A 25908-nucleotide genomic window follows, 5' to 3' on the forward strand; every position below is an offset into this window, starting at 1 on the left:
GTTAGGGTTAGGTTAGGGTAATTGTATAATTACTGAACGTTTTATACCTTGTTTAAAACACTGTAATTCTGGTGCCTATTGGTTCGTTTTGATTTGGTTGTCAAAAGGGGGGAGGGGTCAGCTAAAAACGGGAGTAGATGATTGTTGGGAATGATATATTGTCATCAAGGTCACTGTTTCAGACTCTTCAGTTGTTATTTACACCTCTTTACGGTATTGGATGGTGAAATACAAGGTTTCAGAGTAATTCTCTTTTCGCGTTTCTATTAATACCATAGCAGTGCAATAGGTGGTTTCACGTCACGACATCGCCCACATGTTGGTGGACGAAAACAAAGGATCTTTTGTTCTTCCACCAGCAGTTGTGCAATACATCATTGTTATGCGCCTCTACAGATTGGTTGCAAACGAACTATATTTTATAAAAGAATACTGGAGCCTCGATTTCAAACAGAGTCCATGTAGAAACCTTGCGAAAATCTGTTGCTTTTTATATAAAGTAAAACCAGTTGACTACAATACTGGTTGCTGTCACACTCGACAGAAGCACAGAGAAGCGCTAGTGTTGACATATATCATATCATATCATACATCTTTATTTACCCTCGGATTTTTAGAGTAGCTTGGTGTAGCTAATTTCTCCGAGCATTTACCCTCCCAACCATGATACACCACAGAAGACAGACCACAACACCGGGAACTACATGCTCTGCTCTTTGCGACAAGTGTGCGGGACACTTTTGGTGTTTTGAATTCCTAGGGGAACACTGAACAGTAGGACTTGGGTAAACACTGGTGTTAACTCCCTAATGCGACCGTAACCAATATGTAGCAATTGGACTGGCTTTGAAACAAACGTTGAAGTCATCTTGAAATGAAAAACAGCACTCGTACGCAGAAGCGATTTGCTTGTTTGAAAACGTGACAGACATTTGCACCAGTTTTAACCAGCAAGCATTTTAATCAAGAATTCAAATGCGATTCTTCCTCAAGTTTAACACTCAGTAATTGAGACGACGTGAAAAATGCTTGAAAACAATCAATGATCATGAACACAATAGGGCCGTTTATACTAGAGAAAATAAGCCGGCCGGCCGGCCGGCTTAGAGTAAGCCGCGGAGTACATAATACGCGAAAGGAAGTATTTATACGAGTATAAACTCCCAGGCCAGGATAAGCCGCGACTTGAGAAAGCCGTCAACGTAGATTTTGTACCATTTATACGGGGTGTTCGCGTCTTATGTAAGCTGCGGCCAGAGTAAGCCGCAGCTTATTTTCTCTCGTATAAACAGCCCTAATGTCACTATGTGTTATATAAATGACAAAAACAAGACAAATAATTGTTTTGAAACAAAATTATACAATGAATTACACCGATCCTTATTCAATGATAAATATCCACCTTTGGACACACATTTTTAAAAAGTTCCTTTTGAGTGACGTGTAAGTAACTTAATGTTGTTCTACTTAAACTGTGGATGGGTACCAAATCCAAAAGTATCCAGCAAATCCTGCTAATTCGGCAATACCTCAAGTTATATTTTACAGACCGAATAATAATTTTTGTTTCTCAACGCAATAATTATTTACTTTATCTCTATGCTTGACGTAAAATATTGACACGGTAAAAAATTACACAGCTCTGAGTGTTCACAACATGGCAAGATGTTCTGAAATCATCTACGATAACAGGAACCCATGATTAGGAGCGTACAACTTCACTGTATTCGTGGAACGGCGTTTTTATAGACTCAATTATTTTTAGATTGATTTTTCCGCAAAACCAGACCTTTCCAGCGAATTACAAGTCTTGCATGAGAAATTCTTACCCATGAGATTGAGAATAGTCACTCATGCAAGTCAAATATTATTTAAAAACTCGTCTAAAAATAGCTTGATCTGTGAAAATGCCGTTACATAGACCTACTATTGGAACTGTGGGCTCCTGGTTATGCTAATTTGTAAATAAGCCTACGTTTTTCCTTAATAATTTAACGAAACATTTCTCGCACCAACTTCGAGGCAAAAACAGACACCATTTTTTCTTTTGCTCACTTGATAAAAACAAACAAAAAAACCCCAAAAAGGGATCAATGCAATAAAATGTTGAAAATGTTATTGAAAATCATCCTGGTCCCTCAATTTTCCGCTACTATTAAAAGTAAAATCTAGCTGTTCAAATAATTTTCATCATCTAACGCAGGCATGTTTCATGGCCAGTGAAAAGCGAAGAGAGATTAAGATCCAAATTCTGTTGTCGAGGAATCAATTGGCTTGTACTCATAAGCGCCTCTGCCATCCATGTATAAGACATACTATGAACAAGATAAAAAACACACATGTAAATATCAAGGTCAGGAAAAGAGAAGTATGGTCAGGGAAGCCTATTACTTTAAAGGGGAACTGTCATGCTAAATTAGTACTTCAGTAAAAATTAGTACTTCAGATCACAAGCACAACATTCCTGACAACCCACTGACAAGATATTAAATATATTTATGGCACAAAGAGCTATTCATATTCAACGTTTTCAAGTTCGCACACCACTCTTTTTGGTCATCCGTCTCCAAGACAGGTATTGATATTCTGTGTACTAAAATAGTCGTTTAAAAGAATCAGTTTTGTCATTAATTTGCGCCGGGCTGCCAATCGACTGAAAAGAGTCCTATGGATTTTCAGTGACGGTGTGTTACTAAAATTTGCGCGACAGTGTCCCAGCATCCTCTACGTGTGTCACGTTGTGGGCAAACGTCAATAGGCCTAATTCACGATGGCCGCCATCTGGGTTTTCAAATTGTCATGCAAATTAGCCATGTGTTATGCTGGGGGGCAAACATTGAAAAAAAGGCAAATTGTGGAAAATCGGCTCGTCGACATATTAAAATAACATTGCTAAAAGTACATTTTAGAATTTAGAATTAAGTAGCTTTTATAATAATTTTATATCTTTTGATTGCCTTTGACATTTTGACTTTCTACTTTGTTATCTGCTCATTTTTCACTAAAAAAAACATCGAAGTAACTTGTGTAATCATTCTATTTTACTACTTAGGTGATAAACATTCAGTGAATGTGAAACAAATCATCTGTGTGGCTAAGATGTTCGTCATAACCTCTCGAACTTGTGTTGTTTGCCCCATCATAAGTGTGTGGCTAATTTGCATGTTAATAGCAGATCCAACATGGCGGACATCGTGAATAAGGTCTATTCATACAATGGAAACTTTACGACTATGTATATGATAACAACGAGCGAAAAGGCTTCGACAAATGGCGCGCGGCTAAAAGAAGGGACTGGGGCGATTTGACTTTTTGTATCCCCGCTAGGCCCAATCCCTTGGCTCCAACTAACGAAAGCACTCAATGACAAACCTCATGATACTTCCATAGTGACTTGCGATGCGAAACAGTAAACAGTGTTATGCCGACCTAGAGAAAGAAGAGAGACATAGTGTGGTTAGCTTTTTAATTGTGCACTAAGGAAGGAAGCGTGCCTGCAATGTGTTTGATTTTGAAAAGCATGACTTAAGGAAGCAACTTGTGCGGTTGTTGTCAGTCGTGTCATTCATTACGGATGTCTGCGTATTCCTGGCATGCAAAGTGTTCTCTTCCGGTTTCCATTCGTGGCTAAAAACTGACGTCGCGTGTTCAAGCTCCTTATTAATGACGTTAATGACGACAAGAAGTTTTTCCGCAGCAGTGAGAGCACCCACCTTCTTCAAAGAGTAACCCGGATTTGATCCCGGGCTTGAGTCTCTCTGTTCTGTTCTCCTCCCATCAAAAACCAATATTTGACTTGATCTGCTTTGATAGACGTTTTTACCGATACGGCTGCCATTTTGAATTCTATCGTTTCACATAGCTGTTATGGGTTTCTCAGGGGTAAATTAGTATGCATTTGCCCCCTGAGAATCCCATAATAGCTATTTGAAACAATGGATGTCAAAATGGCCACCGTATTCGTAAAGTGGTCTATTAACCCTTTCGTTTCCACGATCGAAGCTTTAATTCTCCTAACAAGCACCATGGATTTCTTTGTTGGGTAGTCATGAGAATTTGGTATTATATCAAGATCACACCTCTTAAGTTTTTAACATTCTTAATTCTAAATACCTGCCTGACTGACAATTCATTGAAATTGTGAGGAGAATTTACGTATCGATCACTCTTGTGAGTCAAAGGGTTTTGATTTGATTTGCAGTCTCTTCAATCAACTCGTCATCGTCATCGTCATTGTCACCCTCGTCGTCACTGTTGTCGTCATCGTTGTCGTCACCATCGTAAACGTCATCGTCGTCGCCGCCAGCGTCATCGTAGCCGTCATCATCATTGCCGTCGTCTACAACGATATCATCATCGTCCTCCTCGTCGTCATTATAATTTCGATAACTTACCTCCCTGCATCGAGTGTACATAAAACCTTCGACGTCCACACTCACAGCACTCGTGCATTCATCAAGAATGGCAAACTGAGGCTTGTGATAGAAAAGGCGAGCCATCTAGAAAGCAACACATAAAACGTGTACGCGCAAATACAGAACAGTCGTATCTCGAGTATCTTGAGTAACTCAGCTGTACTTACGGCCACTCTTTGCTTCTCCCCACCACTGAGGACATCCATCCAATCCTAAAGAAACAGATAAGAGAAATGGAAAATTACATGTAAATTTTACCATTGCGATCGATGTATATGAAGACTTAGTCTTCTAACCACGAATTCCACGAGGCCAATTACAACAATTTACCTGAATTGTGTCCCAGCTGCCTTCACGTTCTAATATGTTACCAAGGTGAACCTAAAATTGGAAAAGAAAATTAGATTAGCAATAGCAAAAGCGAGCGATTGAAACCCAAAAACTAAGGGCTTAGATGCAGTCTAAAAACATTTCCACAACTTGGGCCCGTTGATGAAATTTTTAAATAGTACTTTCCTGTGGTGCTGTTTATCATGCTGTACAAGGAGGTTCTAACTTTTGAGTCTGTAGGTGAAATCCTAAAGTGTGACCATTCAAATGAAAGCTACTGAGCAATAATTTTCTGAGCAATACTTTTCTATTATGCTGTACAAGGTGGTTCTATCTTTTGAGTCTGTGGGTGTAATCCTTAAGTGTAATAATTCAAATGAAAGCTGGCTCAGTACTTTCCTGTCAAGGTGGTTCAGTGGGTGTTATCTTATTTTTCGCGGAGCTGCCATTGACCGAATAGAGTCCCACGGTTACGAGTTTTTTTTAGTTAACGTAACGGTGTCCCAGTATCGTCTACTTGCGTCACGTTGTGGGTAAACCTCAATTAGGCCAGTTCCGAGTTCATGTCTGCCTCCTCTTCAAAGCGAGTCTAAGTGCAAAATTTTTTTATGATAATTACTTCTACTTTACATATGAATGAAAAATAATTTTCATAAGAACAGCTTCGCACTTAGACTCACTTTGAAGAGAAGGCAGATATGAACTCGGAAAAGGCCTATTGTAATACCATGTATAAACAGCCAGCGAAAAGCCTTCGCCAAAAGGCGCGTGACTTAAATTGTCGGGGTTAGAAATAGCAAACGTGAGCGATTTAAAGCTACTGGACAGTACTTTCATATTAAGGTACTGCTAGCAACTATGCAGTTGGTACTTCTCACGCACGATTGAGTGCTAGTTATATATACAAACAATAAGAATTGGCCATATATTGAATGATCTATCTTGCCTGTTTAAGATACTCTTCGAGATCTTTATCACTGATTCTTTTTCTGAGCATATCCTCTTTAGTGTCAGGGTAGATCACTTGATCCCTCAGTGTTCCGAGAGTCATGTAAGGACGCTAAAAGTAGAATATAACAACGCAAAGAATTAAAGAACTCGGACAATTTCAACTAGTCCTCCCGATTAATTCAACCTTGTTTATATTTTTATTCAAATTCAACCTGTTAAAATGGGATAAAATCATCAATTGTTGAGGCAACCAAACGCTTTTATTTTAATCATAATAGTTGTCATCATCATCATCATCATTGGTCTCATCCTCCTCCTTCTCATCATCATAATTATAATTGGTCTCTTCCTCGTCATCATCGTCATTGGTCTCCTCCTCCTTGTCCTCCTCCTCATCGTCATCGTCATCATCATCATCATCAATGGTCTCCCTCTCCCTCCTCACCATCATCATCATTGGTCTCCTCGTCCTCCTCCTCCTCATCATCATCGTCATCATCATTGGTCTCCTCCTCCTCATCATCATCATCATTGGTCTCCCCCTCCTCCGCATCATTGGTCTCCCTCCCCCTCCTCGTCATCATCATCATCATCATTGGTTTTCTCGTCCTCCACCTCGTCATCATACCGTCATCATCATTGGTCTCCACCTCCACATCATCATCGTCATTGGTCTCCCTCCCCCTCCTCATCATCATCATCATCATCATCATTCGAGATTATGTCAAATCCTAAAGTTAAGGGTTTCGATTACAAAGGCAATAAAACCTATAATAACGAACCTTTTCAAAACCGATAAAACAAGCTTTCCAAAGACGAGAAGAGAAGATAAAGCGAGGATGACTCGGGAATACTATGACCGTCCGATGACTCGGAGGAGTCGGGAGTCGAACCTATCACCCTCCGATAAACTCGTTCCGATGCTTGATCACCGAGCCACTAGAGACTTGTAGTAGCTTAGCCATTAACCTAGGATGCAATCCTGGTGACAATCGACGACCAGTTGGCTCAGTACTACTGCGATCAAAACTACGGCCGGACAAACACTCAGAGAAAGTGCTGCCTTTGTAATGTCATCTGCCCTTGTTACACTCTCTAGTCTTCTCGGATAAGAACGATAAACCGTTAGGCCTCGTCTCACAACCCTTCAATGTTATCCCTGTGGGACGTGGAAGAACCCACACACTATTCGCAAAGAGCAGGGCATCTAGTTTCCGGTGTTGCAGTGTTTACTCTGTGGTATATCATGGTTGAGAGGATTAATGCAAAGAGATCAGTTTTAGCTACACCAAGGTTACTCTAAACTCCGATTGTAAAGATACATGTGTGATAATGATAACAAAATGAAATTGCACCGCCATACCGTTAGATCTGAAATGCAGTATTCTCGAAACTGCAGTGAAGGAAATAGTAACTGTTACCCACTGTAAACGGATGAGGGGATGCACTGAAAGACCAAAAATTCTATCATCATCAACTTACCTGTGGGACATAGAACAGATTTCTCTTGTTTGGCTTGACAAGTTTACCTCCAAATAGTGGCCACAGCTACACGAAATCACGAGAATACGATGATTAATGAACGCTTACAAGGTATCGTTTATAAAACAAGGAGGTAAAATTCTCTATGTAAATATTTTGGTTGCTTTTGGCCCAAAATTCCCTGGTTTCCTGTTGGATATTTCGTTTGGACGCTGAATTTGAAATGCGGGTGGGTTCAATGGCGCTTTGATCACAAACGGGATTCGAGTTTCGTGGCCTCGAATTCAACCCCATCACCCTTCGCCAAGTAGTTGCCTTCTTGCAGTCAGGTTCTTAACGTTGTTCTGTTCATTTCAATTGCTACTTTCTAAACCGTGACACAGACTCACAAGCTGCAAGACAGGACGCAAGTTTCGAAACGCTGAGGTCAACAATCTTTAGTCAGTGTATTTCTCCACTGTTTTTTTTTTTCCATTTGCGAATGCGTACTGTTGAACTTTCAGTTAAAGTGACAATAGAATTCAATTGCTCAAATTGTCCAGAGTCGAGTCCTCCACGGGAACAAATGAACCCAACAAATTGACCCAACTGAGTGGCTTCATACCTCAGTTGGTTGAGCATTGCACTGGCATCGCAGAGGTCATGAGTTCAAATCCCATTGGAGTCACCCGAATTTTTCAGGAGACTGAGACAATTGCTCAAATTGTCCAGATAAGTTTGAGAATCGTCGCATTAAATTTGTTTGACACAAGCATCATGTCTCACCTCTCCAAGAATTCTAAACAAAGAACTTTTCCCGCATCCGTTTGGACCACAAATTAATACATTCTTACCAGAACGAACCTAATAAAACAATACAAGCAGTAGTTCACGGGTTTTTTTTTCATAAATTGAAGAAAAAAAATCCAAAACTGAAACTACTAAAATATGTTACAACAAATAAACTTTCGCCTCCTCTCCTTCCAGGAGAGAATTGACCTCTTTCCAACCCCCGTACTGTGGCAAGCCTCACTTATTCTCGGAAAGTTCTCACACAAAACATGAGACAGTAGAAGCAAAGTCAATGTTGTCACTTAAGTTAATCCCCGAGCGATAATCTCTATTTTCCTTAATTTCTTTTAGTCATCACAGAATGCAACTACAAAACAGAAAGAAAATAAAAACATTTCAACCGAGCTGAAGGGGAAAATTAAACGCGGATCTCGAGGACCTGCAGCCTTTAAAGAATCAGTTACCATTACCTCAAAGGAAAGTTCTCTTATAAGGACATCCCCGTTTGGAGTGACCAATGGAACACTTTCAAACCTAAAAGGAAAGGGAAAAAACAGTTCTAAATACATTCTAACATTCCTTAATTGTTTGTGGTTTCCAATCAATTTCTAGTCGTCCACTGACCTTGTTAACACAGATAATAGCGAACATTAGAAATAGCTTTATCAACTGAGTTAACGTGGTAAATCGACCACCGTTAAGGAATTCGAAAGCTGACGTTTCTAGCGTTACCTGAATTGGCCCGGGTTCGATTCCGGTGACACACGTGGGTTGAGTTTGTTGGTTCTCTACTCTGCCCAGAGAGGTTTTTCTCCGGGTAGTCCAGGTTTCTCCTCTCCTCAAAAACCAACCCATGATTTGATATGACTCGATTTGATATTTATATTAGTGCCTCAGCGCTGAACACACTTCACTCTTAAATAAAGTTCATCATCATCATTCTCAGAATTAAAGTGGTTCCCATTAAGAAGTAAACCACTTCAACCCTTTCATTCCTACGATCGAAACTTTAATTCTCCTAACTAGTACCATGGATGTTTCGTTGGGTAGTCATGAGAATTTGGTGTTATGTCAAGGTCACATCTCTTTAGCTGATAATATCCTTCTTGATACCTCTCTGACTGACATTTCATTGAAATAGTGAGGAGAATTTACGTACCGATCACTATAATGATAGACAAGGAAAAATGGCCCTCTTTGGAAGCAAAGGCTTAATGCTTAGCAAACTAACGTCCTGAATGAAATAAATGTATAGATTTATTTCATTATTTCTTTTAATATAATCACCTGCTCCTAACTGAGTGGCTTCATAGCTCAGCTGGTAGGCATTGCACCGGCATTGCACCGGCATTGCAGAGGTCATGGCTTCAATGGGTTAACAACCATTACATCCACTCACAAAATATGGTCCTTTTAAAAAAGTGTAATTACCTTATCAAATGATCAACTTCCACGATTTCCCCTTTATTGGGATCTAAATAAGCTGCTGAAATTTTCTCTGCAAATGACATAAAAGAAAGAACAGTATCTTGATTTAACAAGTCAGCAGATCAACAATGACAATCTGTAGCTGTCGGCAGTCCTCTACTTCGTGCAACATATTGTTGTTTTATTATGGACTTGAAAACATTATAACCAATTGAAAGCTACCAAGCGGTAATTTGAGAGTGTGCTTTTCATTGTACTGTTCACGATGGTTCTAACTTTTGAATCTGTGGTTGTAAACCTAGTGTGTGACCATTCAAATGAAAGCAACTGGATGACGAGCAGTAGTTTCCTGTGGTGCTGTTATTATAGTGTACAAAGTGGTTCTAACTTCTGAATCTGTGTGTGTAAACGTGCTGTGTGACCATTCAAATGAAAGCTACAACTGAGCAGTACTTTCCTGTGGTGCTGTTTATTTTGCTGTTTGAGGTGGTTCCGTGAATGAAATCCTTTATAAGTGTGATGGATTAAATAACAACTACTAAAAAAAACTTTCCCTTCATGCTTTGCATTTTACCTGGTTTGTTATCACCTTCATTCAAACTGTCAGGAGTTGTCACCATTGTTCTTTGGTATTTTCCTTTATTCAGGTCCTTGAGTACGTGCATTAGTTGAGAAACCCTAGAGGTATACCTTCAAAAAGAGAGATTATAAACAATAATTATAAACACGCCATCAAGAACACCAACAGAAGGGGTCCGTTTTTTTGTCCCTTGTGGTCATATGGCTTGTATGATTCAGCTGTGATTACTTAACATTTTACAAGTACCTTTGACATTCTCCCCCAGGTTTAAAAGACTATCATCTTTTTTACAAAGATTGCTTTCTCAAAATTGCTTCTTTTAAGCGGTTTAAGCCCAGGAGTGATAACATCCTAAATGATGTGAGATCACCTGGACATTAGCGTAGTAAGGAAAAGGACCATTGTTAATGACACTGACATTTCCACAACTTAAATGGAAAACTTTTTTATATGACTCAATCATTTTCACGCACAACAACCCTTTTCATCACCTCACTGTTAACGGTGATCATTTATCATCACCTGTCAGGTTTAGGTTACATTTATAGGAAAGAACAATCATGCCATGAAATGGGTTAAAACCAGAAAAATCTTATCTCTTCCATCTCATTGAAAAACAGTCAAAAGCTCACTGTTTTTCCTCTCAATTTATTGGAACCATTCTGCTTTTTATCCATTCCATTACTTTTTTCTTTGTTGAGTATTACCGTAAATAAACCAATAACCTACCCTGCTAATGTAGTCAGTTCTCTCCCTGCCAACACAAGACGTCCAATGGCTTCTGCCATTCTGACCAACATGCGACCACTTCTGTAGTAATCCTGCAAAATATTAAGGGTACAGCTGTAAAATGGTGTTAAGTCCTCCAAACAGTGTTAAAAGAGGTGCTAAGAGAAGGGTTTAGCTATTAAGACTGAGGTAATAAAGTGAAATCATGATTTTACAGTAAAGACCGCAGCAAAAGGTGACTGGTTCAAAAAAACTGGGGTGCTTCCTCCTCCTATAATGAAGACAAATTCTCCACAAAAAAAAAACCTCAAACATTCCAACTAAAATAAATGAAAGGTGAAGCCTCTCTCAAGGCACTATAGTAAGAGGCGGGGTGGCCTCATGGTTAAAGTGCTTGAATCCGGATCGAGTGATCCGGGTTCCAGTTCTGGCCGGGGACATTGTGTTGTGTTCTTGGGCAAGACACTTTACTCTCATGGTGCCTCTCTCCACTCAGGTGTATAAATGGGTACTGGCCAATTTAATGCTGGGGGTAACCCTGCGATGGACTAGCATCCCAACCAGGGGGGAGTAGAAATACTCCTAGTCGCTTCATGCTACAGAAACTGGAGATGAGCGCCAGCCTGATGGGCCTTTCTAGGCTCGTAACAGAGACTTTACCTTACCTTATGGCACTATGGCATCATCGCTTTAAAGTGGCTGAGCATTCTGCAGTACGCCACTTTAAAGTCAGCATCCAAAAACAACCAACTGGTTCAAGCTCAAGTTCACAATTCAACAAAGTCATACTAACCTCCATTTTCTGATCATGAGTTTTCTTTGCATACTTTGTGATATTCTTATCAAGGAAAGGTCGACTGACAACATAAAAACCACTTACAGTGGCCAAATCTGGAAAGGACATTCACAAAAAGTAAGATTTCTTAAAGGCCTACATTTGCCCAAAACTCATTGCACACTGTGAATGAATTTTGTGTAACACAAAATTATTCAAATACATGTAGCTGGCATGTTGTTTTCTGTATGATTTCCCTGAGTGCATTCAGCCAATCAGATCATGCAATTGGACAAACCGTCATGGAAACCAAATACAAATGACCACAATGACTTTTGGGTGATTGTGTGCCTTTTAAGAACAACAAACATTGCTCTCCAAGATGGTAAAGAAAGGGTTGACAGAAATTTACAAAAACAAGCTCAGTGAGTGATAGTGCTGACATATGCTCCAAGGGACCAAAAAAAAAAAGATACCCTGCAGGACAAAGAGCTGTAGATCATAGATTTTTTTTTAAGATGGAAAAGTAAAGTTTCTCACAATCCTTGTTCATACACTGTGGCACGCTAATGACCCCATACACAAACACTAACCAAAAAGAGTAGGGCACAGAGTTGCAGGTGTTGTGGTCTGGTCTGATTGAGGGCTACAAGTTAATTAGCCTTTGGCTATTAAGTGCTACATACCCTTGTACATTAATTTTGTAAAATAAATACCTCACCTGCAGCCGTTACACTGCTGCGACTATGTACTTGTAAAGGGATTTGGGTTCAATCCCTTACAAGCTTCTTCTTCGATCTTGTGTAAATTGACCAAATGCAAAAATGGCCGCCAACAAAATTATATTCAAGGGAAAAGTCATTTTATCTCTCATATGGTAAGCACTGTAGTCACGAAATACAAAGTGTACACACATGCCCTGCTAAAGGAAACATACACAAAATTAATTATTCTTTTGTCTTTGTGTTATGTAGCCTAACCAGCCTCGTTTTACAGCCCAAATTCTTTCAATTTTACACGTGTGAACAAGGCTAGTTAGGCTAATTAACACAAAGACAAAAGAATAATTTGTTGGTGGCCATTTTTGCATTCCGTCAATAAAGTGCTGCAATGATGTCCACAGCAATCTCTGAACAGACACACTTTTTTCCAAAATAAAGCACTTCCCTTTTACACATGGCCAACTTACACTTTGCAATAATATTGTCAATGATTCCCATGCTAAATCTGAATTGAATGAAACTTCTCAAGTGATTAATCTGAAAACAAATACAGATATCAACAGAAAGACTGTAAATGCAACTTTGAGTTCCAATGCAAGAATGTGTATATTTAACAACATTACTCCATGAGTGCATATGATGATTATAGCCCACTCAGTGCTATGCACCTCATATACTGTATATCCATACATCTGAAAAGCCCACAAATTATGGTTAAATCTTCCCTACTTTACCGTATTTTGTAAAACAAAAAAAAAAATGGTGCGTACAGTTACTGATATTTGTAGACCATAACTTGTAATACTGAGCTCATATACCATGATGGCTACGTGTAAGCCAATCAAAACTCTAGAATTGCATTATTCAATGATCTAGCTTTTAATAATAATTATCTATTATCCAAGTTCCCCATATTTTAGAATGTGACAATTCGACAAAGAACATATATCACATGCTCATACTGCCTACTATATACAAAACACTGTAATTAAAATCCAAAGATGCACGATGATATCTCTGAGTCTCTTGTATTTGAATGGTAGACTAGACCATCAGAAACCCTCCAAAGATGTTGAAGGACTGCATCCCCAGATACATGGTATACAGTCATGTAACTTTCCAGTTTGAAGTTGGTCCAAAACTTTCAAAAAAAAAAACCTACAACCCAAAAGTTACATTAAATTGCCTTTTGGTCAGGTAGCTCATCATTAAGGAGCTTATTAAGCAACAACATCAGCTACGGCGACATAGAACGTCACAAATTTGCATATTTTAGTGGGAAGAAACAATAGCTTTGCCCGCCTTGCACATGCATTCTTCACTTTTATCCATTTCTTTGCCATAGTCAGCAAAACAATGTTCAACATAAAATAGCCAAGTTTTATGAAGAACTTTAGCACTTGAGGATAAATTTTCATTTTCTCCCCTAAATTATGCACCGTTCTGACCAGTGTCATTTTTGAGGAACTACCACACCCTTGTCATATTAAAAAGGTTGAAATATATATTAGTCACAAAGTAATTAAAATAACATGAATTTATAATTTGAGATGACATTCTCGCTGCCATTGCCGTTGTCATTATTTATATTAATTTATGTCTTACCAGCCTCTGAAAAGTATGCTCTATGGTCAACTTTTCCCTTTTTCCTCCTTGATAAAAAGCTATTTCTTCACTGAAATAAAGTTTAACAAGTTACTGACACCATAAAATCAAGACATTCTTCTAAAACTGACAAAGATCAATCACAATAGAAAACAAGAATAGTCATAAAATATTCATGTGAAATTCACCAGTCGAGATGAGGTTTAGTTAGGTTCTTTTTTTAACTGACCATGCATCAACCCACACAAAATCAGTATAAGTTAAGACCTTTAGGCATTTGAAAAAAAAGGCATAAATAATATAAAAATGAATGAAGTGAAGAAATGATCCTTGTGGTTTTCATGTACCTACCAGACATTTTTATCAACTCTCATCTTAACTTTATTCACCTTAACCTTAGTTCATGCCTATATTCATGATTAATTTTTGTTCACTCAACTCCCTTTCAAGGCACCACACTACCAAACCTCAACCCCTTGATCACCATAGAGCCTTCATATAATAATTATTAAAACAAAACAATCTAGGCAAGCACCTTGAATTAATGTTACCCATGTAATCGCTTGAAGCCACTTTATGGGATCCATCAACTCTTCTTTTGGAGAGAATCTGAGATGGTTACCTGTCGTCTGTAGTCTGTCAATTGAGTGTTGGCCAACTGTCGACCAGTAGTTGGATTTATTAAAATAAAAGGGCAAGCCTCTTCACTGGCTACCTTCCTGATGCCTTAATTCCAATCAGTTTGACAAACATTTTCCACCGTTACAGTATGTGTAAGCGCTATTCTTTGTGTTTGTTTGTTTGTTTGTTTGTTTGTTTAAGTCCTCTTCCTAATCTTGCACACAATCACATGACAATAAAAAAATATTGGCTGCCTAGCATCAGTCTTAACATTTTTAACCATAGAGTTACAGTGTTTTACAACTAAGTCAAATTACAATAAGTTACAGTGCCCATATTAATTAAGTTATTAAATTGTAATTTATTTTGTTGTTGTTGTTGTTGTTGTTGTCGTTGTTAATTAATAATCTCCTACATGTACCTGTTAGTTATCAATCGAGAGTTCACATAACGGAATTCTCCTTCGTGGTGCTGCTCCTCAGCCGTCATTCTGCCAACTGGCCGGCGTAATCTGCACAACAAAACAAAATCTCTTGGTTTACTGGAAATAACATAGGCAAAGAGCTGCGGTTTCTCATGGTGGCATCTTTTGCCAGAAGTAGTACCTGTGGGCTGTAAACTGACTGGAGACTTGACATTTTGTACCATTATTGTTTATAAATGCTCACACGTAGATTTCAATTATTCAAGGAAATCCAAACTGACAAGATAAGTTGAATACAAGAGAGCTGAATTGAGGTTCAGAAGATTTGACTGAAAGGAAATAGAAACAAAGGCCCATAATACTGTAAGCAAGATGATACTTGAACTTAAAGCAAATAATACGATGGACTTACTGTACATTGTACAGATAATTTTAATTCATTCATTCCGTGTTGACAGTAAAAATTGCAGTAAAACTTTTGATAAAGCACACAGTCATTCAAGTAAAAAATCAAAACTGGAAAAATGGGAAATATGAAACTGATCAAGACATGACACATGTACCCATGACTGTGTGAAAGTTAAGAGTTAAATTGTAGTGGTAATGCAACACACACACAAAATGCAGTGCATGTTTGAATCAAACAGTACCTAACTTGTTAATAGATTACATGTACTTAAACTTAACAACAAATGTGTTTCAGTTGACTCAACATCTTCGTCAGAGCAAAATGATTTACTGTTTTAAAGCAATACACTGCAAGGACATTTACATGTAATGGTTACCTTGTCAATACCAGTCCTGAAACAGCCATGTATGCCAGCATGGTTGCTGGACCCTGAAAAAAGAATCAAGGTCACAATGACAAAACTACAAAATAAGCTTTGGGTAAAAGGAAAATGTCACACACGTATTATGTTCAGGGGCGTAGCCAGGGGAGTCCTGGGGTGCCTGTGACCCCCCTTTGTGACATTCAACAACATCATACAAACAATATCTGTGAGACTGGAACAGAGTAATTTATGTCACCTGGAACTTAGTTCATCTATGCAGCTATTTTGCAGGCTTGTCCCTCCCCCGGCACTCACTGCTCATCAAAGAAATTGTCACTTCCACTAAAAACAGCGTGGATGTCGACATGACAAACCAGTAAGTACCCTGGGTTTGGAAAATGTGACCCCCACCCCCCACCCCCCCTCCCCCCCACTTCTTTGAAAAATCCTAGCTATGCCCCTGGATGTGGAGAGGGGTAGAGAGGGGTATCACCATTGTTGCAGGAAAAATGACCATTGTTGTGGTGTGGATAGTGTTTCTTCACTCTCTTTCTCACCCCTCACTAGTAGTAATTCACAAGTCATAAGAGGATGAATGCAATAGATCTATCATTCAGTCCTTTTCAAATACATGCATTTGCACATTGTCTGTGTGAACACTTTGGATACTGAAGTAAATCTTGATTATTCTGATAGTTAAAAAAAACACCACCATAAAAATCATACCTGAATACCAATTGCTCCTGTCAATTTATGGATGTAAATTGCAATATCAAGTATCGGCTGTAAATGAAAAATTCAGGGTGCAAATGATGATTAATAGTATTTGCAAAGGTTTGAAAGAGACAAAATATTTTCATGTAGCAAATATTAGATCGAACTTACATGTATTCAAGAACAGGAACTAACATAATTGTCTCTTAAACTTTTATGATTTAGGGTAACTTGCTAGGAGGTATCTATAAGAAATGTACCTCACCACACCACATTGAAGCCTGGTTCACCTGTTGCCTGTGTGGTAACTCGGAAATTTTACAAAATTACCTCCTGTAATTTTCTCCATGAATGCTCCCAATAAACACACAAGTGCGGGTTACAGACGAAAGAAAGAAGTGATCCTCACACAGCACATAAAATTATACATTGAATTTTTACATGTATTTCGTTCATTGAGTCCTTTCAGGGGAACACATGCACCCAACAAATTGACCTGCTCCTATCTGAATAGCTTCATGGCTCAGTTGGTAGAACAAAATGAATGCAATACTACTGGTATTTGCTGGAGTTTGAACCATCCAACACAGAGTATTTTGGTGCTCTGGCAGCTTAGTCCACAAATTATTTCAATATATAAGGTTGCAAATTACACAGATTTAAATCATTCATATTACCTTGCTAACATTAGAATACAGTTCAGCAAGACTGTTGCAGAATTTATCCACATCCTGTCATCAAAACAAGCATTTTGTGTTACGATTCCTTTGTATGAGAAAACCCTACCCTTACACTTGGAGAGGGACCCGAAGTTTTCATCTTCTCCACAGTCAACTACGAGCTAAGTAGTTCAGTAGTATAGGCAATTCAAAGAAGAGTGTTGTGCACCTGCTTAATTTTAAAATAGAAAACTGAACGGCAAACAAAATGAATCTCAAATGATTCCACCTTGTTGTCTACACATGAGCTCTTGATTTAAAAAGACCCCCTCCTCAACACACACTGTCTCACAATAAACTCCAAGGTGGAGAGCCACTTGCTGTTTTAGATACAAGAGGTAAGGTTTTTTCCCTGAGTCTAAGCCTCAACTTCATAGTGAATCATGCTTAATTAATGCTATTAAAGTTACTTGTATTTTAATAGCAAATAGACCTTATTACCTATGCCACACTTTCCCTTGTCATCATCATCATCATCATCATGTCACACTTTTTCCTCATCACTCAATTTATTTTGCCAAAATTTGTAAATATGAGACACCAAAGAGTTAGCAATAATTTTAACAATTTTTACTTAATCACTCACTGAAAAACTAATAATTGTCCCCATTAAAGTTGACAGTAACCTAAATTACTAAAAGAGATATACATTGTATCTCACCTGAGTAAGAAGTTGATCTGCATTTGCAATTCTGTTATCCAAATTATTCATTCTATAGAATGTGAACGAGCTAAAAAAGAGAAAAAGGAAATTAAATCAAATTTAATTATTAAATATTGAATTATTTAACAAAAATTAGTATCTTCTTTACTGCAAGGAAATCCAGCATGTGTATTCTCAAAATTACTCATAAAAATGAAATGGCCCGGTACAGCATTTAAGTAATCAAAATGAACAACTTATGAATTGCTTCGTTAAGAAAAAGAAAAAAAAGGGGGGTCTCTCATGTGTGCTTCTCTTGTGGTCTTCAAACATTTATAGTACATCTTCTAGATAAAAAGTAATTTAAGCTAACAGCATCAAAAAACTATGTCCCCGTTTAAGCTAACAGCATCAAAAAACTATGTCCCCGTTTAACCCTTTCAGCCCCGATAGTGCCAAATGGCACTTATAGATTTTACTCTGTCTAACGCCAGACGATTTTACTCGTCAATGGGGAACCCCTCGGGGCTTAAAGGGTTAAAGCATCTGAGGTAAATGACTGTTTAAAGTACGTACATCAAGGTCACTTACGTTAGATACTGTGCATACAGGTGTTGGGTCAATCTTGCTCGAAATCTCAGCTTTAATTCATTCAATCCAAGCTGCGTTAAGAGTTCAAAAAAAAACATAAGATGCACTTGAAGCAGGATAGTACCTCACATGATTACACTGTATCATAATTTATATTACTATGTATATGTTGTAGTTCACTTTTTTTCCCTGGTTTAACCTTGTTTTTTTTTTTTTTAATTAAACCAGTTTAAGACGAAATCCGATACAAAATCGAGCAATTTCAGTTTTTAGTGGACAAAAATCTGGTACCAGAATAATTTTAAGTATTTTACAGTCCCTTTTACATTTCCTGAAAGCTAAAGATGTAAATAGTTGCCTGAAATAACACCGAAAACAATTTCCCATGGGAACGAGAAAAATTAAATTTCAACGATCAGAGAAATTGTGCAAACACAGGTACATTGTAAAATTTCATCATCAGTTTCATTTCACCAGTACTTTCAAGTGTTTCTTACGAAGTTCAACAGTTGTTTTTGGCGTTTGGTGTTGCTAGAAATGATTTTTTTTGAGAAGATATTTAAAACAGTCGTACAGAAGTTTGCAATACGATGTTTATAATCTTGGTACTAGGTTTTTGTCCACTTGTTACTCAAACTTCTGGTGGATTCCGTCTTAATTTTTTTTTATAACACTACCCATTTCAACATACATGTAGTTGGACATCTTTCAGTAATTAAGTAGAACTCTTTATGGACTACATAATGTATAAAATAGACTAGAGAAATAATTTTTAAGGTTATTAAATGATCATGGTGGATTCTTGTCTCCGGTGCTATGACAAAGACCAACAGATTTTAGTGATTAGGATCAAATGCGAGATAAGCCTTTTTATCTATGGCGATATGCAGGATGAAAGCTGATTTGTAGGCGGGATGTGGAATGAATAGAGGTGAGCAGGAAGTGGAAAGTTCATGATTTGTATGGCAGTATACCGGGAATTCTAACTTTCTTATTACCAAACGGAAATGGGATGGAAGACCTCCCTTTACACCGGTGATTTTTTTCTGCTGTTGAGTTCTCAACAATTAACACCAATAAAGACCCACTTAACAGTCCGATTTTGTCAAAAGAAGCCATTAAATTACTAGTTGTTTACTTTCATTGAAAAACTTCCACCAGGTACAACGATCAAATGACATTCAGTAACATCTCAGCTGACATTATCTTGACGTCAACATCTGTTGACCTTCTTACTCTTACAACCGCTGAATGTCTCAGACTGGTACACTGCTGGACTATCTGTACCAGAAAGAGGTCCCCAGGGGTGACAAGATCATTTTCACTTCAAATGCTGTCACGGCAGACCCATGAGTCACAACCGTTGACTGATGAACCTGACATAGAGCAAGAAGAGCGAAGCGAGTATGACTCCAGTAGCAAAGAAGAAGAGCCTGAAGGAAATTTTCCGCAAGAAAGTCATAATCTTCAACTCAACCGGGTTTTCCAATTTTTTGTAGGAGTGACATCTCGGTTAGGCCTCCCAGTGAGGTTCAATAAACATTTGATTTTTTGACTTTGTCCGACTAGAAATTAAACTAGTTCAAATTAAACTGGTTCAAAAATTTTAGACTGGTTTAAAAAAATTAAACCAGGGGAAAAATTGAACTACAACATATATGTAATTTTATTACATAATTACACTGTAATCATATATCATGGAGAGAAGGTTAACTGTGATCTTCCATTGATCATGCACTGTCTTGAAATGCTGTGTTGATTCAAACTCTAAATTGCATTTTTCAGGGTTCATTATGATTTCTATTCCAGCTGTTACCCATAGAACCTCTGTATTAGAGACTGGCCAACTCATATTATGATATCAGTTATTTTCAAACCTTCAAAGACTATCATTACAAATTTCAAGCAAATTCCTCAAAGTGGTTAATTCTGATTGGTAGACCCTCTCAAATGCCAAAGACCAAAAAACAACGATTTGGTATGATAAACCATGATTTAATTTCAGACTTATACTGGTTTGGAACAAGTCAGGCATTGTTTTTCTAGCCATTAACTGAAACGGCATAAAAATTAATGACAAACTAACCTTCATAAGTTGGTTTATCACTGCTACCTATCAAGGCAAAAAGCAAGAAGAAAAAATTAATCCTCACTCTTAGACTACCACTAAATGGTCAAGCAACCATCGAAAAATTAAAAATCTTGGTTTGGAAAATACAGTCATGTATGAACGTTTTGTATATTTTCACACTCAAGTAATGTACACACTTACAAATGGCATAGCGTAAACCAACTCGGTAAGATTTTTTTTAAAATCTGCATAATTTGCACTGATAATGGATCTGTAATAAAATGGATGAAATGTTACATGTCTTTTCAGTTGGCTTGCATGTCAAAAAATGCTGATCACAAATTAATTATATATTTAATTTCATTAGAAATAATAGACTATCTATAGGTATTATGAGAAGTACAATCACTTCCTCACCTTTCAATGGATGTGGAGTTGTTTATCATCCATACATCACAGTATGTTCGTGCAATGAGAGACAATGCAACAAGTACCAGATAGCCAGTCTGGAAAGGGAATAGGATATCACGCTTATAAAGGAAGTGTAAGAACATTATATAGGGCTCCAATACATGGGGGACTGTAAAACAAATGAAAACAAATGAAAGCAAGTGATCAAAATTAATCAAAATGTCAGTTTTTGATGGGAGGCAGGGTAACTTCTCCCTAGTTTTCAGCACAACATGTAAGGGATCTTTTCAAACCGGTAAAGAATTTGGTTAATGTTGGACATTCTGCAAAGGATAAGCGACTTCTGAGCATTTGCAGGTGGTAATACAGTGTAAGTGCTCTTACAAGCGGTCAATTTTACCGGTTACCACCTGATAAGGAGAACCCTGGGAGAGGAGAAAGAACTGGAGAAGCCTGAGAAAAGCCTATTGGAGCAGAGCAGAGAATGACCAAACTCAACCTACATTATGACCAAGTCTGGAAATCCAGCCTGGGACTGTCACAAATACATGTAGATGAAGGGCAAATGCTATCAACAATGAACCAGTCCTGAATATAATTAACTATTGTTCTAGGGACACATATATTGGATAAAATCATATAATTTTTATATACTATTTTATAACAAGCAGAAATTGAATAGGTTTTAATACTTTCTGAATGTTTGGATGCTAAGAAATTTCCCTTTCCCTGAAAAGTCTTCAGCTTGGCAATGCTTACAGCAATCATACAGTAGATTACAACAGAGATTTAGTGAGCCAATCAGAATGCTAGTAATGAAAAATTAATATTCTTAGTGATAAATTTAGGGTGCGTTCGATTGACCATATTCCGGAATAGGGATACTTGGAATAGAAGTTAGAAATCCTTCGCTTTTACGGAGATTCACATTAAAATTGTCAAACACCTGCTAAAATGATATTTTAAACATATATTTATTATCCTTGTTGCTTCAAAACGCCAGACATACCGTTTTAATTAAATCATCACTCCAAGTATTCTTATTCCGAAATAGGGTCAATCGAAAACCCCCTTAATCTTATTATTATTAATAAATATTAGGCATACTGTTCACTTTAATGAGGTACATAACATTACAGTTCATATGAACCGTTAACAAAGCAGCCATGTAGATAATCAAACATAGTTTCACTGTCACTACTCTGGCTTAAAATGAATGAACTTAAAAAGTTATGGCATTGAATAAAAACTTTTAAGTTGCACTCATTTTAAGCCAGAGTTAAGGGTGAAACTACCGTATGTTTCACCGTAAAGAGATTAAAGACAGAGCCTTGCAGGATAAAGAAAGGTAATCTAAAAGGCTTGAATACACTTCCTAATACAAACCTCTGGTGTCCACCATCCAGGTATGAGTATTTTCAAAATTCTCAGCAGCTTACTGCATTTCAGCAAAAAAATTCAATGTTAATTAATATCCAGTTTCTTTGAAAATTGTATTTTATGAAACGCTTTTTATCAAAGACAAGTAACCTAAAACCTAAACTGAATAATCAAATCTGACTCAATCAAGGCAAAACTATTTACCTAACCGACACTCTATACATTCCATGCACATTGCATTCCTTTGAAACATATGCAACATAATTTTCACGAACATTTTACTATATGATGAAATCCAACTCTAGTTTCACAAACTTGAAAATAATGAGCGAGTCATCAAAGTGTCATTCTAACCTACAGGCTGATGAGGTCCCACTAGCGCTGTTAACAATAGTGTTACTACAGTGTCAAGCTGTTACATCATACCCCTCGCGTTGTTCAGCCCCAGCATGCTTTGGGGTGTGTGTAATAAACATAGCATCCATTTTGTTTGGTTAGACTCTGTGTGCTTCTAACTTTCAAAATTTAAATGTCACTAATTAGCATTCTGTTCCAAAATTACAAAATGTGACTCAAAGCAATAGCAGTATTAAACAGGTGGCTGGTCCAGCCACTAAAATGGTCCTGTGGTCTAAGACCATGTGACCCAAGGTTAAATCAAACACTTGACATAATTTGTGATAACATTCCATTATCAAACTGTATCAATTGGTGAATTTGTACAGAAAACACACGAAATGAGTACAAATATTTCACCATATTGTACAGTTAGTTGTTGTACACTTGGTTATTGTACATTTGCCCTGAGCTTGCCAAACACAAACCTGGGACAAGTTCTAGGGTTATTTACACTTCACGTGCTAAAATGATTTCCAGCCTGCTAAATTGGAAATTTTTATGCAACCTTTTCAAGTTTTTCTGTTTTTTATGCATTCATGTTTTTCAGACTTTGAACCATACCAATCTTTTGTGGCAGTTGTAAGATCCACTCAAATTCAACATGTTACCTTTCGCATGTGCCTGATTGCCTTGTATTTTTCCATCTATCCTGTATTAACTTGTTTAACTCAATACTTATACCAGACGCATTTTGCTTACACACATTTCAAACGCAATTTTTTGCTGCTTATCTCTGAGCTGCACTGTATTACTGTACGACACAATTATTTTACAAATCAGAGACTGTTTACAACATTCATGTTTGATCTGTATGAGATTTTACAGTACATAAAATGCCTGGCCTGTAACCCATTTTAGATGCCCATACATGTAACTATTGAACTGGTTAGAAAATCTTGAAACGCAGAAATTATTTTGAACCCCAACAAAAGAAATTTTAATTTTTTTCTATTATCCTACCACTTTGGTTAAATTCCAACAGTTATGCTACTTTGACTAATTAACACAAAGACTCTAAAAGAATAAAAATGTATTAGCCTACTACTGTGGTACATGTAAATGATTCGTACCCAAAAAACACTGCATCAACAGCAGCCTTTTCTTTCTTTGTAGCTTTTTCCTGCGAACAAGAACCAAGAAGAGATTATTTCCAAAAAAAATTTAAAAAACTGATCTTTACGTGAAACAGGCATTACAAGGGTCACATATTTTTCTCTCCACTCCAAGTTTACAAACAAGAACAAAAGAACATCTTCATGAAAGTACTTTTCAGTGCATTTTGCTAAAGGGACCAGAATCCCTTTTGTTTTCTTCTTTTATATCCCTGACCACTTTATTCTTTCTTTATTCTTTCCTTTTCTAAAAAGGCTAATGATGTATGAAGCCACCTAAGCAGAAACGGCGATTTTAGTCAAAAAGGGACTTTGTCGAGTGCTGGAACATGTTGATCTAGATATTCTGTAAATCTGGCCCCAGTTGTTGAAACGATGGATAGCGCTATCTGCTGTACAATCTCTGTAACACTGGTCGATGCTCTACCCATTGAACTACTAGAACTCTCATGGACCCACTGGTGCCTTATCTAGGTCCCAAATGGACAATGTGTCCCACTTAGTCTACCTGCTTTACCAAGTCGCAAGCCTCAATTCTTGCAAATACATAAAATGATGGAAAGGTTTTTTTAGTTGTCCCTTTGCCTGTTCCCAAGCAACTTTCCTTATCCTTCTCCACGGGTGCATTACACCTTTCCATCATTTCATGTATTCCTCTATTGAAATTTAACCCCTCCCCTCCTAAGAGTGACAGATTTTTCAGGCCACTTCAGGGCAAAAGAATTGTCTATTTCCTTCATAATAGCGTCAGATTTTACTCTGGCTTTCACCACATAATGAAGTTCTCTCTGGGGACAGATTTTACTGCAGATGATTATACTTGTCATAGGGGTTGGCAGAGATGCCAATCTCTGGAGATCTAAATCCCCCAACCCCCCATCTGCTGGTCCACTACATCAATGAACAGCTGGTAGCAGTGTTCACAAATACCATCAGTGCAAGGGCGTAGCTAGGGGGGTCCTGGGGTGCCCGTAACCCCCCCTTTCTAAGCCATTTTTAAGCAAAAAACCTACAATATTCAGGTGGCGAAAACGCCACAATCTGGTGAGTACCCTCTGTTTGATACAGTGTGACCCCCCCCTTTGAAAAATCATGGCTACGCCCCTGCAATGTCATCAAAGATATATGCAGTATGCCAGTTTACCAAGATCAGCTAGGAAACAATCATTGTCGAAGCCCTTCATACTACAATATTCAATGAGCCAAGGTTGAGGTCTAGTGGTCTTCTGCTTCCGTATAGCAGAGATCAGATCATGATCACTGAGGCCCAGAGCCCTTCATTGATCTACTTATAGCAAATCGTTCCGGGTTGCTGGCAATAAAGACATCAGTGACGCAGAGCTGTTGAAATGACGACTTCGTGTAAGGCTGTCGACAGTGATTGCCTCACTTTGCTCTTACTAATAGACAGTGACTCATTTATCTCCTTTTGATTACCTCTTTGCCTTTCCACTCTGATTTGGTCTCTAAGACCATCAGCAAAGAGTTGATAGTCTCTCAATGGGTCTCTGTGAGAGGCCATCTTGCTAATCCTGGAAACTCAAGTTCATCGCCTTGTTCTTGCCCTTTGGTGCGGTACTGGGTTCCAAGAGGCGTATTACATTACAAGTTATATTTTATATAATTGTGTGACAAGTTTTATTGAAACAAGTTATATATATGGCGTGACAAGTTTTATATTTTCAAACATGTTTTATATATGGCGTGACAAGTTTTATAATTATTTTGTAGCAAGTTTTATGTATAAGCTAAGATGTTTTATTTAAAGAGCAATAAATTTTATATATTTCATGATAAGTTTTATATATGACAAGAAGTCTTTCTGATACAAACGGCATTCCATAGCCATGGACTAGGGGTTTAACTGAAATGTATTTAAAAGTTATCATCGTGTCATCTTACCTCCGCGAGAGAGATGTGCAAATCGTCGATGTCATGCTTTCTGTTATGAACACAAAGAGACACTTTCCTTCTTAATAACATGTAAGTTTACTTTATGCATTTTTGTTAAATGCTTGATAACAAGCTGTGTTAAAAAAATCAGGTGATCGATACAAATAGGCTACAGTTACCGTGGTATGTCGACAACAAACACCAAAAATACCTTTTTGTTTTAAGATCGTTCAATTTTTTTCTCCATAAATAAAGAATTCCTGCTCCTACAGCTGCAACGGCGATTCCAGAAGCTTTTGTGTTCACCCACTGAGATGGAGCTGCCACCTTGCTCCAAACGCTCACCATCTTGCGTAAACCGGTCGGTGG

The 25908-nt window shown here is 37.8% G+C and overlaps 1 protein-coding gene across 1 annotated transcript; it reads right to left on the reverse strand.

The window, feature by feature from the left end:
* Positions 1–937: 937 nt before the first annotated feature.
* Positions 938–25908, reverse strand: LOC137973248 (ATP-binding cassette sub-family D member 3-like). The gene is made up of 28 exons (XM_068820024.1): positions 25751–25908; positions 25549–25588; positions 23605–23654; positions 22142–22193; positions 20762–20850; positions 20546–20615; positions 20360–20386; positions 18274–18344; positions 17701–17770; positions 16998–17051; positions 16333–16389; positions 15619–15671; positions 14831–14920; positions 13789–13858; positions 12651–12720; positions 11480–11577; positions 10687–10778; positions 9952–10067; positions 9381–9447; positions 8420–8483; positions 7944–8021; positions 7179–7244; positions 5692–5805; positions 4746–4796; positions 4583–4627; positions 4395–4499; positions 3373–3429; positions 938–2315 (listed from the first exon to the last, which is right to left on the reverse strand). The coding sequence occupies exons 1-28, from the start codon at positions 25885–25887 to the stop codon at positions 2238–2240; spliced, it is 2031 nt and encodes a 676-aa protein (XP_068676125.1). The 5' UTR covers positions 25888–25908; the 3' UTR covers positions 938–2237.

Source organism: Montipora foliosa, chromosome 10, assembly GCF_036669935.1.
Source record: "Montipora foliosa isolate CH-2021 chromosome 10, ASM3666993v2, whole genome shotgun sequence".
NCBI classification, from domain to species: Eukaryota; Metazoa; Cnidaria; class Anthozoa; order Scleractinia; family Acroporidae; genus Montipora; species Montipora foliosa.

What these genes read in the sequence shown, in the direction of transcription:
- LOC137973248 (XM_068820024.1), bottom strand. Translation starts at nt 25,887, where the DNA reads ATGGTGAGCGTTTGGAGCAAGGTGGCAGCTCCATCTCAGTGGGTGAAC. An exon ending in GAACTGACTACATTAGCAGG is followed by an intron (nt 10,068 to 10,686) that starts GTAGGTTATTGG and finishes CTCTTTTTGAAG; the next exon opens with GTATACCTCTAGGGTTTCTC. An exon ending in ATCTGTTCTATGTCCCACAG is followed by an intron (nt 5,806 to 7,178) that starts GTAAGTTGATGA and finishes TTCTACTTTTAG; the next exon opens with CGTCCTTACATGACTCTCGG.